The following is a 15,048-nucleotide window of genomic DNA, read 5'->3' on the forward strand; positions in this document are numbered from 1 at the left end:
GGAGGTGTGGATGTGTTCATGGCTGCTAATGTACAGTGCTTTTGGTAGTGGCAAGTGACAGCTGGACACCCAGTCTGAACTCACTAGTAAATATATTAGTGCCTAAAATAGCTGCCGGGAGCCAGAAGCTTCACCTTGTATGTCAGAGAGAAGGGAGGGGGAAACAGACGCTGGGTCTGAGGACAGGAACAGACAGAAACAGGGAGGTGGTAGGAAGCAGAGGCGGTGGGCAGAAGGTGAATGTACACAGAGACAGTGCAGGTGATTCAGTGACAGGCGGATAGAGATTGTGCAGAGGTAATAGGAAGACAAGAATTAGTGCAGAGTGAAATCATTTCGGAAGTGATCAGTGTGAGAAGACTGGAACGTTAATCAACATGGTGAAGTGTCTAATCCGCATCAGGACCAAGGTGAATGTGCACCTGCGTATGATCAATCACTGCTACCGCGATGTGAAGATTCGTGTGCTCAGCCTCGGGCCAAGACTGCTGGGAAGAGCTTTGGGGGCTTTGCCTCTTTTCCCAGCTCTGACTGGAAGGGTCCCTGCATCTACTACACCAAATCCACCCACCTCAGTATACAGAGAGATAGGAATAGCAGGTGAATATTTAAGAACCCAGAGGATATTCTACATGTACATGTGTGTGCTGTTGTACAAGTTTTTGTCATTAGTGAAATATTCAGTATTCTATTAAAACCCATTCGATTTCTTCTTTCATCTGACAGAAGTAAACCAAAGTCTGGTTGGTTGCTCTTGGTTACTGTACTTGCATACAGTCGCCGTGTCTAATTGAATATGCCTGTATTTGTCATGCTTGTCTTTAAACCATCCTTTCCTGTATGGTCTTTTGACTGTCCCTTTACCCCTAGGCCTGGAGTCTCTACGTGACAGCGCGCACTCCACTCCGGTCCGTTCCTCTGACCACCTTGATGTTTTAACTCATCGAGCTTTTCGTGAGACAGTGATCAGTGATGAGGCATATACTCCTTGCTGCAGCATTCTCCCAACTCCTGTGTATGACTCCAACCTGGAGTTATCTTTCGGGCAACAGGTGAATGGAACAACGTGTACCACCAAGGATGAGGAGAGTGACCTAGCCGCTCCCAGCATTCCTGATATGGAGACCCCTCCACCAGCGCTGCCCGGGCCAGAGGGATCTGTTCAGAGGGAACCTGAGCCAGAGCAGGAAAATACATTTCTACAGAGCGTTCTCCGGCTGCTGGCAGTCACCCTGTGTCTACTGCTGGCATTGCTTCTGCTGCTGGTTATACTGGCTGAATCTGACCTGGAGTTAGCATTTCTGAGGGACATCCGGCTTACCCCTGAATTCCAGCAGTTCCATTATCAGTACTTCTGTCCTCTGCGACGATGGGTGTCCTGCAAACTACACCCTATCATCCGCCTCATTGACTCCTAATAGGGATTGCACACATTGACCCTAAGTGTACGTGAGGAGTGATGTCTTCCAGTGTCCTTCCTTTCTCACTCTTGTCTTGTCTCAAACCCTTCCCGGTTCAAAGGTCAGCTGAATAAACCTTTGCTGAGGGTTCTCTGGGTGTGCATGGGCGTATGAGGGTGTGATAGAGGTGCAGGGTGCCTCTGATACATTTGCATGGGGGTCAGATCTGCTTTGTAGTTCCTTATGTATCATCCATCAGTCCTATAGGACTGCTCAGCTCCAGAAAACAAACTGCCACTGTCAGGTTTTTGTACACTTGGCTTGATATGCTTGAAGGTGGCAACACGGAAAGCACATAGACCAGTGTATACATTGTAGAAATTAAGTTTTTGGGTCTCTTGCAGTTTATAAAAGTTTACTCAGACCTACTAGACTGTGTCAGGGTTACAAATAGATCCAATACCAGTTATATGAACAATAATAACTGGATTCATACCCATTGCCTACACATGATGCTTAATGAAGCAAAATGGCAGTGATAATAGTCAACAGTAACCAATCAGAGATCTTCTTCTACTTTATAGAAAGTAGATGTCAGTGGTTGCTGTAGGGTCACTGCTGATTTTGGACTGTTGTTGAAGGCAGATAGCTGTATAATATAATCATTTATAGGCTGCAAGCCAGGACTAACAAAGGTTAATCCCTGAATTCTCATGTAACTCAAACCTCTCCTTTTATATGGAATGGGAAAACTAAGGTCAGGGGACAAAAATAATCTAGCACATTTTATTTTCGATCTATAATAATAGCGCAGGGTTACATCACAGATCTGAAAAGCTAGACACCATCGTTACAGTAGGCCTGTGTCTTTTGTTGTCAGTCGTGCAGTTGATTGATAATATGAAACAAATCATTTTGTACATTTCCATGAACACTTGTTAGAGTTTTTCACATATCCAATGCTGTACAGTAACTGTCAGTCATATACTGCACTGACACCAATTGCAGCGGGGACATCTAGAGGGGAACTGGAGGTACTGCATGCTAAGAGATACTTGAATTTTAAAAATGCAGATGTAAGTGTCATTTCATTCTATATTAAAATATATCTATCATATCTAAACATATTTAGGGGAAGTGAAGGCAGACAGGAATCGACTAGAAATGATGTTTTTGTAGATTTCATGGAATAATAATGTAATGTTCTGCTGCTTCTACAGACCAGCTGGTGTTTTGGGAAATTCAGAGGTAGACGTGCTTAGTGCATTATTCATAAGTCATATTTTTTCTAAACTGGGCGTGAACAGGAAAGCATTGTAATACCTGCCTGTCAATCAAGTGGATTAGCTTTGCAGCAAGACCAGCTTAGCTCTAGAGTTGCAGCCTGCATGCACTCTTCATGTATAAATAGTTGCTGTCTACAGAATTAGACACCAGATGTGGTAAAGGGGAACTCCAGGCAACAGGGGAGCTACAGAGGACAGCACCCAAAACTAGAGAACACTTGGTCTGCATTTTCAGTCTGTGATATAAGGCTGTTATAAAACATCGGATGCCAATGACTACACAGTGTGGGAGTCAGCTGCATTAAAGTGAAACTAAACTCTGGAGTTAAATCTTAAAAATACTTTCAAGTTCCTTAACTATTCACTAAAATGTATCTTATTTGTGTATCACTCAGCTGTAGAGCCTCCAATCATCTCTGAATTGGTGCTGACACTGTCCTTCCTTCTGGAGGGTGGCTACTTTTATTCCCCATGGTCCCTGGGTGTGATATAAAGTAGCGACCGCTCCAAGCTCACTCCTGTGATGGACTACAATCTCAATACAAATTAGTAAACTAAACATGAGATAGTAGTCCATCACAGGAACAAGCTTGGAGCTGTGACTACATTACAACACACACAGGGACCATGGGGAACAAAAGTAGTCACCCTCCAGAAGGAAGGACAGTGTCAGCATGAAGGCTAGTTCACACCAATTGCGGTGCGTTCCAGAGCGTTAGCTCCTGGAACGCACCGTAATCGCACACTTAACTCCCCCCTTCTTTCTGGGGTGGGAGGGGGTGTGGTGGTGCATTGAAGTAAATGGCACCGCAGCCATGCCAGCATCCAGCATTTTTTTGCGTTCGCACTGGACCGGAACGCAAGCAATGTTTTGCCATGGGTCTGATCGCAGTGCGGGCAGGGGGTGTAACTGCGGTGCAATTGACTTCAATACACTGCCACGCCCCCTCCCGCTCGCCACAGAAAGAAGGGGGGAGTTAGTGTGCAATTACGGTGCGTTCCAGCAGCTACCACTCTGGAATGCACTGCAATTGATGTGAACTGGCCCTTATTTTAGAGATGGTTTGATAATCTACATCCGAGTGATCCACAAATAAGATACATTTTTGTTAATAGTTAAGGTACTTGAATCCATTTTTAAGGTTTAACTCCGGAGTTTAGTGTCACTTCAAGTGAATGACAGCATGAAAATTAGAGCAGTGAGCCTAGACTGAGTTTAAATACATTTCCATGATTATACCTTATAAAACTTCATTAGTTGTATATGACCTCACATACAAGGGCTCCAAAATGTGGCCATTGACCATTTAAAATCTGCTGGTGGCCACTTTCTTCAGTAGAATGCCAGTGGGCTTTGTCCATTTAGGCTGAAACGGAGCACGGAGGGAGGAAGCACAGAACACACTGTATACATCCATTACCCAGAACATTGTTGTTTTGTAAGGCTGAAGTTTGCTGGAGCTGAAGCAGCATATCAGTGTTGTGAACACAAGTCCCGATGTGGAGCATGGGGCAATGATGCTGGAGTGTCTGATATCACACTGAGTGAGTGGTAATTGTTCACAACAAGGTGATACATGAACAATATATACAATAGAAATGTATCACTAAGCCCATCTTGTAATTGTTTCTGTATTACAATTGTCTCATTGTGCCATTAGATGGACAATTTACCTCCACTTTGTGATCATTCTCTTAGAATAATACCCCTACAGTGTGCGGCGGTCTCATCATGCGTGTTCTTAGAGCCCATGCATTAGGGTTTGTGTACGATTGTTAATCACAGAGGGGTCTGTTGGAATGGATGAATTCTCTGTTTGTGTGCTCGGTGACGGTGAGTCGTCCATATTTGATTTGGTGAACTAGGAGAGACTGTGTGGTCTGTATATCTGTATGTATGCACCTCAGCTGACTGTCCAGCCCTGACAGGTATTCAATGTGATATAGGGGCATTCATATTTGTAATTAAAAGTTTGCACACATACTAGATCATTAAAAAAAAGCAGATCATCCAAGGTGGAAATAGTATAGACACAGACAGACTTAAAGGAAAATGATAGTGTTTTATTATTGTTCATTGACTTTCTCCTTTTTATGAGGGTTTGTAAACTGATATTTATATCATTATTTTATATTTTACAAATAAACATTTATTACAGGGTGTGCAGCCTGTCTAATTAGAAAGCCCAGCACTAGCGCTGCACTTGTTGACTGTTTCTGCACATTTAGCACCTAGGCAGCTGGTCTGCAGAAGAGGAGGATGGTCTGTCCCTCCGCTGAGTCTTTTCGCTGCGGTGTGAGACCTGGAATCCTGCTCTTTAGGTCTGTATTCATAGCACAGCAGTAACCAGGTTATCTGAAACCTATGAGTACTAGGCACAGACCATCTGCTGGGTGCAGAAATGCAAATATGAAACATTTATGTGTGATATTTCATATATAACTGGCTAAAAGGAAATACATTTTCTAAATGTATTTATTCCTAACAAATGACACAGAAGTCTGGAAAAACACTTTACCTTTCCTTTAAATCAAAGCTGTGATAGTGTGTGTGCGTGACATGGCCAGGGGCTCTTCCTTGTTTTACAAGCATCATCTATGCCAGGGATAGAACCTCGGCACTCTAGCTGTTGTGGAACTACAAGCCCTCTGATGCATTGCAAGACTCTAACAGCCACAGACATGACGGGATTTGTAATGTCACCACCGGTGGAGTGCCAAGGTTGCCTATCCTAGATCTAAGATCTGTGGAAAGCTTTAGGAAGTAAGAGGTCTTTGTAGTAGAATGTGAGATATCTGTATGCTGGTGTACATGTTTGGTGAGAGCCTGTGACTGTATATTAGGAAGTGTAAGGTATGTGGTCTGCTGATAGGAAGGTAGTTGCCAGCTGGGAGTATAAGCACACTGCAGTTTTCCTAAAGAGTTTCCCTGCTAAATCCTGAATTATTGTAATGAGACAAGAGAAGCCTGCACATTAAAAGCCTTCCACGCCAGAGAGCAGCCTTGGATCATTCACAAGGGGCTTGGTGAGCTGGTTGTGGACGACCTGATTGCACAATGGTGGACTGGAATAGCGTTTCCTCCTCCTTCATAAGTGTGCAAGTATCCAAGGCCAAGCACACTGCAAATGAATTGTCTGCGCAGTCCAATTGGTTGTTCTGTGATATGCCCACCCACTAAATTCATGGTGCTTTCCTGGGGCGAGGACCACGGAAATAAACACTTAGACCTCTCACAATATATATCTCACCTTCTTTCCTTATCTTGTGCTGAGAACCATTCTATCAGCTCAATTGCAATGACTGTCGGCATCCGATGATACCCTCCCTAGCCCAGTGTCACCACCATCATCAGCACAGTGAGGGGAAAGCATGATACAAACTTTAAGAAAACTGCAGCATGCTTGTTGGAGATCACCATATATCTGTGTCCTGTTGGCTATGTCTCTGCATCTCATTCAAGACATACAGTATTGCTTGTGCCTTAGTATGTGAGATATGCTTGCTTTACCCTTGGGGCAGTTGTGTGGTTGGTACCTAGAATAAGTGGATGCATTTTGGCCCCCCACACCTGATATGTTCCCGTTCTTGATAACTGAATGTAATATAGTTACACATCTCACATTTTTGGAGCAATGGCTTAGTTGAAGGGAAGCCGTAAAGAAAATGTTTTCCTGTAACGGCGGAGGCTTCCATCCAGCACTGCCAGAGATGCTGCATGGGTCTGCTCTGGACCTGGCACCACTTCCTGCAGCAATGCAATGGTATCCTCTAACACTAGATGGAAGCCGTCCTGGCAAGTTACTTTAAGGAGGATTATAGGAAGCAGCTTTGAGGTTTCTTTCCAGTATAAAACTACCAGTTGTTAGTTTTTCAGCCCCTCTTCCCCTGTGTATTAGAACAATGTGTATCCCTGTGTTTTGTATTAGAAGAAGCTGGGAGATAGGATTCCAATTTTCTGTCTTAGGACTATATTGTTACATTAGAATACGAGGAGATTGTCTGGCTCCTGCAAAATATTGGTTTACAGATGCTGGCAGGAAGGCCAGTCTGTACAGATTCACATGAAAGTATTGTGTTTGTTTAAAGCAATGTAGATCGGCGAAGGCTGCGCGTCACGCAGCGTGAGATGTCTTGTGTCCTCCCACCCTGTAGGTGTCATCGTTTTGTGCTTTGTAGCTAAAGGCCTGTTTCATTTCCAGTGGACCTCCTACCCATTCCCTCGCCTGTGGCGGATGTCTCTTTGCCTCCAAACATATTATCTTACTTTTGTATCGCAGAGACTGTTTCAAGGTTATATTTTAAGAAAATAGTATTTTGTTATCAAGATTACATTTAGTTTTTTTAATTGCCTTTTAGACTTTCTGTTGGTGTGTTATGTGAATAAATGAACAAAATGATAGATGTGTAGTGAGCTATAGTCACAGAGCAACTTGATGGCAACCCTCCATCCCCCCCCCAAAAATAAATAAATGAAAGAGGTAGAAGATAAGAGGTTTCTACTCCAACATGAACAGTTTGGGACAGGTTAGGAATAGGCTACTGGTTGTTAAAAGTAGGGATGCACCGATACCAGTTTTTCGGTATCGAGTACCGATATTTTTTCTTCAGTACTCGCCGATACCGGAAGTCCCATTAAGGAAGGCAGGCGGCGTGTAATGACTTGCCACCTGGTTCCTGATTAGCCAGAAGTCGCGTAAAGACTTGCCACCTGGCTTCCCGATTAGCAGGGAAGCAGTCTCCCTGCTCCCTCGTCACCCGGTGAGGAGACAGCATGGAGCCGGCTTTCTAGCCAATCAGGAAGCTGGGTGCCATGTAATGACACGTTTCCCAGCATCCTGATTGGCCGGGAACCTGGCTTCTTGCTACCTCGTCACCATGTGGCGAGGGAGCATGAAGTTGGCTCTCCGGCCAATCAGAGGTGAGGTGGGCTGGGAGGGTGTAATGACATGCTGCCTGGCTTCCTGATTGGCCAGGAAGCCAGCTCCATGCTCTCTCATCACAAGTGAGGAGGGGGCATGGAGCCGGCTTCCCGGCCAATCAGGAAGCCGGGCAGTGTGTAATGACTCACAGCTCAGCTTCCTGATACCGGAAGTTCAAGTATCGGGCCAGGCATCAGAGCATTTGGGGAGAGTACGAGTACTTGCCCAAATACTCAGCATCGAGACAAGTATCGGTATCAATGCATCCCTAGTTAGAAGGCTCCACCAATGATGGATCCCTCAGTTTTGGGTGGTTTTAGGTCATCAGCCACCTTTTTATGTTTTGCAGATGATGAGGTTTTCCCAATTGCCATAGTAAGGGCCTGTGTCGGTGGGGTAATGCAGCTTGCTTTTAGGTGAATTCCGTCTGCATTTGAGAAGCTTCTGAGATCAGTTCATTGACATCTGACCCTCTTCTAAGCTGCATCAACCGGCTTTTGCATTCCCCTTCACTTGCATGGGGAGAGAAGTTGCTGACGTAAACACCTGTCAACAGGCCCTAAAGGTGTCATTCTCTGTCTCAGATTACATTTTACTGCAATATTAAGAATAAGTCAAGGCAATGTGATAAATTCACTTCACCTGAAAACACCCAAAGCAGGAAATCTGGAAAAATGTTTCACCAATGTAGTACCTGAAATGTGACCAAGAAGAAACAAAACCCATATATCAATTTTGCATGGACTTTAGCGGTGAAGTCCCAAATGCGATGTCCGTGCGCTCTCTCCCTGGCACCGACATCCTCGCCCGGTCTTCTTCCAGGTTCAGGATCCTTGGCCATGCCAAGATGACGTAACTCCTGCATAGGCATGGGAGTTCATTTACCCTGGCAGATGCCAAAAGTGTACACTGAGCTGGGCATTGTGAAGATTTCGAGCATGCACTTAAGAATCTTTTGTTGCGGAAGAAACATAATAGGTCTGCAATGAGAAGCCTGCCTGGTCACACTTTTTACATCTTTATTCAAACTTCCAGATTTTTCACCAAGCTACAACTTGCTAAACTAGATTGATTTCTACTTCCATGATCCAGCTGCCAGAACTCCTTTTCTTACTTCTGCTCGATTGCTTGTGTCAGCTGAAGACAATTGCACCAATGTAGCCAAATTGAGGGAAATGTGTTACTGCGTGGAAAACAATTCTGATGTTTTCTATCAAGATGTAAAGCACCTCTTTGAGAAGCCTGTAATGGAATGGGCCACTGTCTGACTTGTATGTCTCATACTAGGGAAGCTGAAACTGGTAACTATATCACTGCCGTAGTCTCAGTATATGGCCCTGGTGTGGCTGCTTCCATTAGAGACTTCTCTAACAGGTATATTGCTGTATCATGGAATCCTGTTAGGATACACACACTGCACCATTTACATATCTATATAGATCACCCTCAGATTATCAACATCTGTAATCCTGAAATCAAATAAAGGCACAAACTCACTCCCTACTGGTGCCTTTGGGCTGAAATTCATAGATCACATGATGCATTTATTGTGATGAATATGCTTATTTGACTCTAAGGGTCAAGTGAAAATGTGCGCAGCCAAAAGCAATGTACAAAAACATCCCAAGCCATTGTTTCCGACAGCCGATGAATTTGCTTGAGTATTTCTAATCATTTCCTCTTACACAGCCCATGAAGGCCTGCTGTAAGGATAACCTGCTCACCACTCTACGGTGGCAAGCTGGACTATGCAAAACACATCAGAAGTGCATGCAAAGGATAGTCATCTCTCTCTGATCAGGCTATAAACAAGAACCAGAAGAGAGCGCAATGATTAATCATTTTTTTAAATGAGTTTTTGGAACTGCCAGCTTGGAAAATGCATGAAGTCAATAACCAGCACACTGATATCTTGAAAGAAGCCTTTAAAATGACTTAGGATACAAAGCCACGCTTATGAAAGGAGCCATTTTATACTGTCTGTGGCCACTCAACATTCCATATTGTCACAAGTACATATCCGTCCTCTATCGTGGTCAGTGCGTAGCTGGATTCTATGCTCAGGCCCAAACACGATACTCTGCATTTACCGACAGACTAGTTTTGCTGTCACTTTTATGCCAACATAGGTGCCATCTAATAGTTGTCTTGTCACTGAATGACGCTCAGATTATACAGAGTTAGCTTCAATTCATGGTCATGGTATGTAATAAAAAAAAAAGAAATCCTTCTATGCAGTTTTCTTTCTAGAACGATTGATTCATTCTGGTGCTGAGTTGCTTTGTGACTGTATCAAGCATTAGATAAAAAACAAAAGCTGCCTTACAGGGCACATCCCATTGCTGGGTTTTTTTTTTGGCGTAGAATAAGTCATGTGTGCTTCCCAGATTTGCCTGTTTCCTGTCCTGCGCACATATGTTGCGGTCACGCATGAGCCAGTAGACCGCATGAAATATCTGCCGAGGAAACTTACTGCAACTGTGAATCTTCTAAGTCTCATACAGCTAAAAATTTGACATGTCCTTGTGCCAATTCCAGATCATGTTTTTCACCGTGCCACCTGCCATGGGGTGTGGAGAAACAACATGTGTAATGGTCCATACCTTGGATAATATTTTTAAATAAGAATAAAAGTTGTATCATGATCCAGTCGGGCTCCGTGTGTCTCATTTCTTCATAATATGACATCATATTCGTATGTTTATTAACCCCTTCATGACTGAGCTTGTTTTTAGTTTCTGTTCGTAAATGACTGACACACTTTTGCCATTTTTGCCATGTGATTCTTCCACGTCAGTAATATACTTTCTTACAAAGTGCACCCACACATATTATATATTGTTTGTTAGAGGACAGATAGACACACATATGTGATATAAATATGTAGCCCTAACGCCTCACTTAGGACAAATAAAATATTAAAAAAAGGCAAAAACGTAAAAAAACCCCACTTTTTTCCCAGTTTTGATTTGTAGTATTTTTTACAAAACCAGCACAGCTAAAAAAATAAAAAAATGCAATAAATACATTCATTTATTTGTCCTTTATTTTTATACACTTTTTTTTCTTTACACTTTTCACTATTTTTTTAAAACTTTTAAAATTTGTATTTATTTAATTATCTCAAGCTGTCATTGTGAATTAATCTCACTATTACTGCTTGATAAATTAATACATTTTTGCTTATTATTAGGCTGCTTCAAATTTCAGAACAGCCAATAATAAGTTAGTGACACTGATCCTGCAGCAGTTCAGGATTCAGCTGTCGCTTCTGAACGTTCCAACAACGATCAGAAAACTGAAACATTCTTCTTTCAGGAATAGATACATTATGTATCTATTGCTGAAAGTGAAAGAGAGATATCTCTAGATCTATACGAGCTGTCAGAATGCCGGCATGTTTGCCCGCTCTGCTCTGCCTCTGACACCCGATATTAAGGTATCAGGTGTCTGAAAAAGGTTAACCCTTTCATTAATGAATGCCTCTATACTGAGGCATCCATTAATGAATGGTACCGCTGATTCTCAGCGGTTACCAGCCCTCTAATGCAGCAAATGACTCGTCACGTACAGTGTACGTGACGAGTCATTTGGTCCCTTTGTGGCGGGACGTACAGTGTACGTCTCCCGTCACGAAGGGGTTAATATATATCAAAAGCAAGCAAGAATGTAGCAGTTCTTTATGCTTTTCACACAAATATTTGTCGTTTTACTTATGTTTGAGTTCACAGAGAGTGACTGGTCTCAAGACGAATGTTTTTTTATGTTGGTAATACAGTAGCAGTCAGATGATGGCCAGTAGAGGAGGTCAAGGACCTTAAGGGCCCATTCACACCAGGACAACAGCATTTCAGCCTGCTTTACATGCGGTTTTTATGCACGTTTTCTGTTTATAAGCAATAGCGTTTTAGGCGCATTCTCAGCTGATTGTACAGTTGTCCAATGAAAAGCAGTCTCAGCTGCAAAAACGTACTAAAAACTGCACACAGTCGCGCTGATCTGCGTATTTCCATTGAAGTCTATGGAGCAAAACGAGCTGATGAGTGCCACAAAAGCTATGGGACTATTTCAAACAGCAGGCGTATTTTAATGCGCGTTTGTGTGAACAGCCCCCATAGGAATTGCATGCGTTTCAGCGTAGAAAAAAAACACCCTAGTGTGAACAGGGCCTTGAAGGTACCTTGTTTGAGGTTCTAGTCCCACTAGATTCATTTACTTTAAATGGGCCCCTGATGAGCCTCAACACTTCCTAAAATGGACCTGTATTATTTCTGGTCAATGCAGCACTTCACAATGCACAGAGCCATTCACAGCTGTGTTGTGGTGAGCTGTAGCATAGGTCCATTTATTGATGTAGTATATGTGCTTGGGGGTGTCATTCATCAGTGCCATTAAAACAGAACTCCGGGCAGAATGCTTCTGAACCCTTGCAGTGGAGCTACCCCGTACAAGGGTTACGTGCTACAAAGAAAAAAAATGTTATACTCACCCAATCCTAAGAGTCGGCTTATTGTTAGACCAGTTCCTGGAGCCTCTCTCCCCCTCCGTTCCAGCAGTCTATGGTCCCGTAAATCATCATGTTTTATACACAGTGTATAGATGTGAGGACATTCCAATTTTGCAGCATAGAAGGAGGGAGGCTTCAGGGACCAATGTAGCAGGCAACCGGCTTGGCTGTTCAGGTGAGGATAACTTTTTTTAGCACCAAGACAAAAACAAGCAGGTGACCCTTGCAGTGCGGGTTAAGAACACTTTTGTCTGGAGTTCTGTAAAACCTGCAAGCATTGATGCGATTCCACCCGTAAAGGAATTTTCTGCTTGCACAAAAGATAGTGATACCACTGCTGCCAACTCTTATATGACCACTAAAAAGCAGCTCTGTTAGGAAGCCATTCAACGTAATTGGGTTTCTGTTTCAAGTTAGGGTTCAGGTCAAACAGCCCTGAGAACTTGAATATAGAAAATGCTCTTGAGAGGTCCTTTTTCAAGTCACTATAGCAACTCGTGCCAGGGATTTATCAAGCTGTGTGTTGTGTTGTGTGCCAGGAACTCATAGGGGTGGGACTTGTGTACCTTAATGGACTTCAAGAAACGGTTTCAATGTTGAGTACAAAAATCCTATTTTCTTTTGTCCATTGAAGGACACAGAAAGGCTGAACCTTCAGGGCATCCCAAATGATGGGTGGGCAACCCAGCAAACCAATGCTAACAGGTCAACAACAACAAAAAATAGGGCTGGTAATGATTAAAATTTTCGTGTTCGATTAATTGAATTTTTTTTTAATCGATTGATTTTGATTAATTATAACGCACACAGATCCAACTACATTGGCCTATACACATACAGCACAGCAATGAAGTAATACAATGAACTAGGATCACACTAATCCAGCACGTTATTAATCTCACGTGCCCCACTCAATATGGCCGCCGCTTGAGTGGGGCAACTCAGAATAATAACGTGCTGGATTAGTGTGATCCTAGTTCATTTTATTACTTCATTGCTGTGCTGTATGTGTATAGGCCAATGTAGTTGGTTAAACTTAGTAGTAACACTAGGTAGTAACCTCACAGTTCAGAAGTCACCACACAGATCGTGAGTAATATCAGTATTGGAGTTATAAATTAGTAGTAATTACACAGTTCAGTAATCCACAGTATAGGGTATAGGGTATAGGCAATAATCATCAATGGTTATCTCCAGGCATTTATAGCATAGTCCAGAATCCACAGTATACCTCATAGGAAATAAGCAGCAGGCTCTATTAGGAGTCCCCAGTAGGTGGTGCTGTTCCCTAATCAATGCCCACCTCTAGTTATAACGATCAGGATAACGTTTGTAACAGGACTGAAGGTAGGGTCAGACGACCCAGGCTACTTGCGGTTTCTGGATGTCAGCAGAGTGAGACGGAAACCCACGATGCCGGAGGGGTTGAGTTGGAGACCGAGAGCGGCGTCTTAAATGGTGGAGAGATCCGTGACAGCAGGAGAACCAGCACAGCATGCACTGCACTATAGAAGGACGTCAACGGACTCCTCCCCCCTTCCCTTCGTTAGCCTGTGGAGCCACTCGGGGAAGGGGAGGAGTCCGGTGACATCCGGGAAGCCGGCGGAGAGGTAACGATCAAAAAATTTTTAATCGATCAAAAAAATGAACGATTAATCGAGGAATTCATCGTTCATTTCCGCAGCACTAAAAAAACCCAACAGAACTAGGGTCTGTTTGCAGCTCAGAGATCTGTCTGAAGGACTTTATGCCCAAAGCTGGCATCGGAGGAGGCCTGAGCATTCACCTCATGGAACTTAGAGAATGTGTGAACAAAAGACAGGTTGGCAGCCTTACAAATCTGAGAAACAAACTTATTGGCCACAACCCTAGAAAGCACTCACAGACCTAGCAAATTCCCTGACTAGGGTAACACCTGAACCATGAGACCAAGTTTGAATGAAGGTCTGTCTGAGCCACCTAGAGATGGTGGAACAAGAAGCTGGCACACCCTTGCGGGGACCAAACATAATCAGCCTTATTGAAGGAAACCACGGCTGAGAGATAGACTCGCAGTCCAATCCACATCAAGACAATGGAGGGAAATACCCTTTTGATGGACTGGAGCTGTAGAGGGGGGCAGAACCATTTCCTGGTTGAGGTGAAAGGCTGGAACTACCTTGGGTAGGAAGGAAATTCTGAGCCTCAACCCCACCGAGTCCTTGCGCAGGTCCTGAAGGGTTCTTTACAGGAGAAGGCTGCCAACTCAGACACTTGCTCTGCATAGGTGATGGCTACAAGAAACACCACCTTATGGGTAAGATTGGAAAGGGGAATGTCTGATTGCTTCAAATGGTGAATGCACAGGGGGAGGAGCCACATGGAAGACAACCTGAACAAAGGTCTTAATCAAAGAATGGGAGTCTCTGAAACAAGACAGCAAGAACGGAGACCTGCAGTACTGCAGACCTGTGTACCTTAGTAGTGCTGAGAGCCAAATGCTGGTCCAAATAGCTGTAGGAAGGAGAGGATACTCGCAGTGAATCTACTAGTTTGGAAGTCTCAAGACTCACACCAGGTGAAGTATGCCTACAGGTGCAATAAACAGACTTTACCAGAATGAAAACTCCTTTCAGCATCATGGGAATTACAGATTTAGATATGCCCCTGACCCTCACATGAGCTTCAACAGCCATGCAGATAAATCCAGGGAATCGGTCCTTGAGAAAGATGGAAGAGTGGAGAGTTGGACGACTCCTGGACTGAAGAGTATGAGTCGGGGAGCAGGGAATTTGAAGTTTCTCCTGGGGGAGAAAAACTCTGTCCCGAGCCGCATCTAGGACTAGACGCAGATACTTAGATTATCTCACATTATTTGAAAACTCAATGGGGGAATTGGCCAAGATTGGAGCAGATAGAAAAACTAATCAGATGTACTGTGCATGTGAATTTGG

The 15,048-nt window shown here is 43.6% G+C and overlaps 1 protein-coding gene across 2 annotated transcripts in view; it reads left to right on the forward strand.

Moving 5' to 3' along the window:
* The window catches only part of FRMD5 (FERM domain containing 5), a 71,620-nt gene extending 70,202 nt beyond the window's left edge, over positions 1-1,418 (forward strand). For both annotated transcript variants that reach the window (XM_018561368.1, XM_018561369.1), the window contains one exon: positions 871-1,418. In XM_018561368.1, coding sequence (XP_018416870.1) covers positions 871-1,418 — 548 coding nt within the window. The remainder of the gene's footprint in view (positions 1-870) is intronic.
* Positions 1,419-15,048: the final 13,630 nt, after the last annotated feature.

The sequence above is a fragment of the Nanorana parkeri genome, unplaced genomic scaffold (genome assembly GCF_000935625.1).
Source record: "Nanorana parkeri isolate BGI_ZX_2015 unplaced genomic scaffold, ASM93562v1 scaffold519, whole genome shotgun sequence".
NCBI classification, from domain to species: Eukaryota; Metazoa; Chordata; class Amphibia; order Anura; family Dicroglossidae; genus Nanorana; species Nanorana parkeri.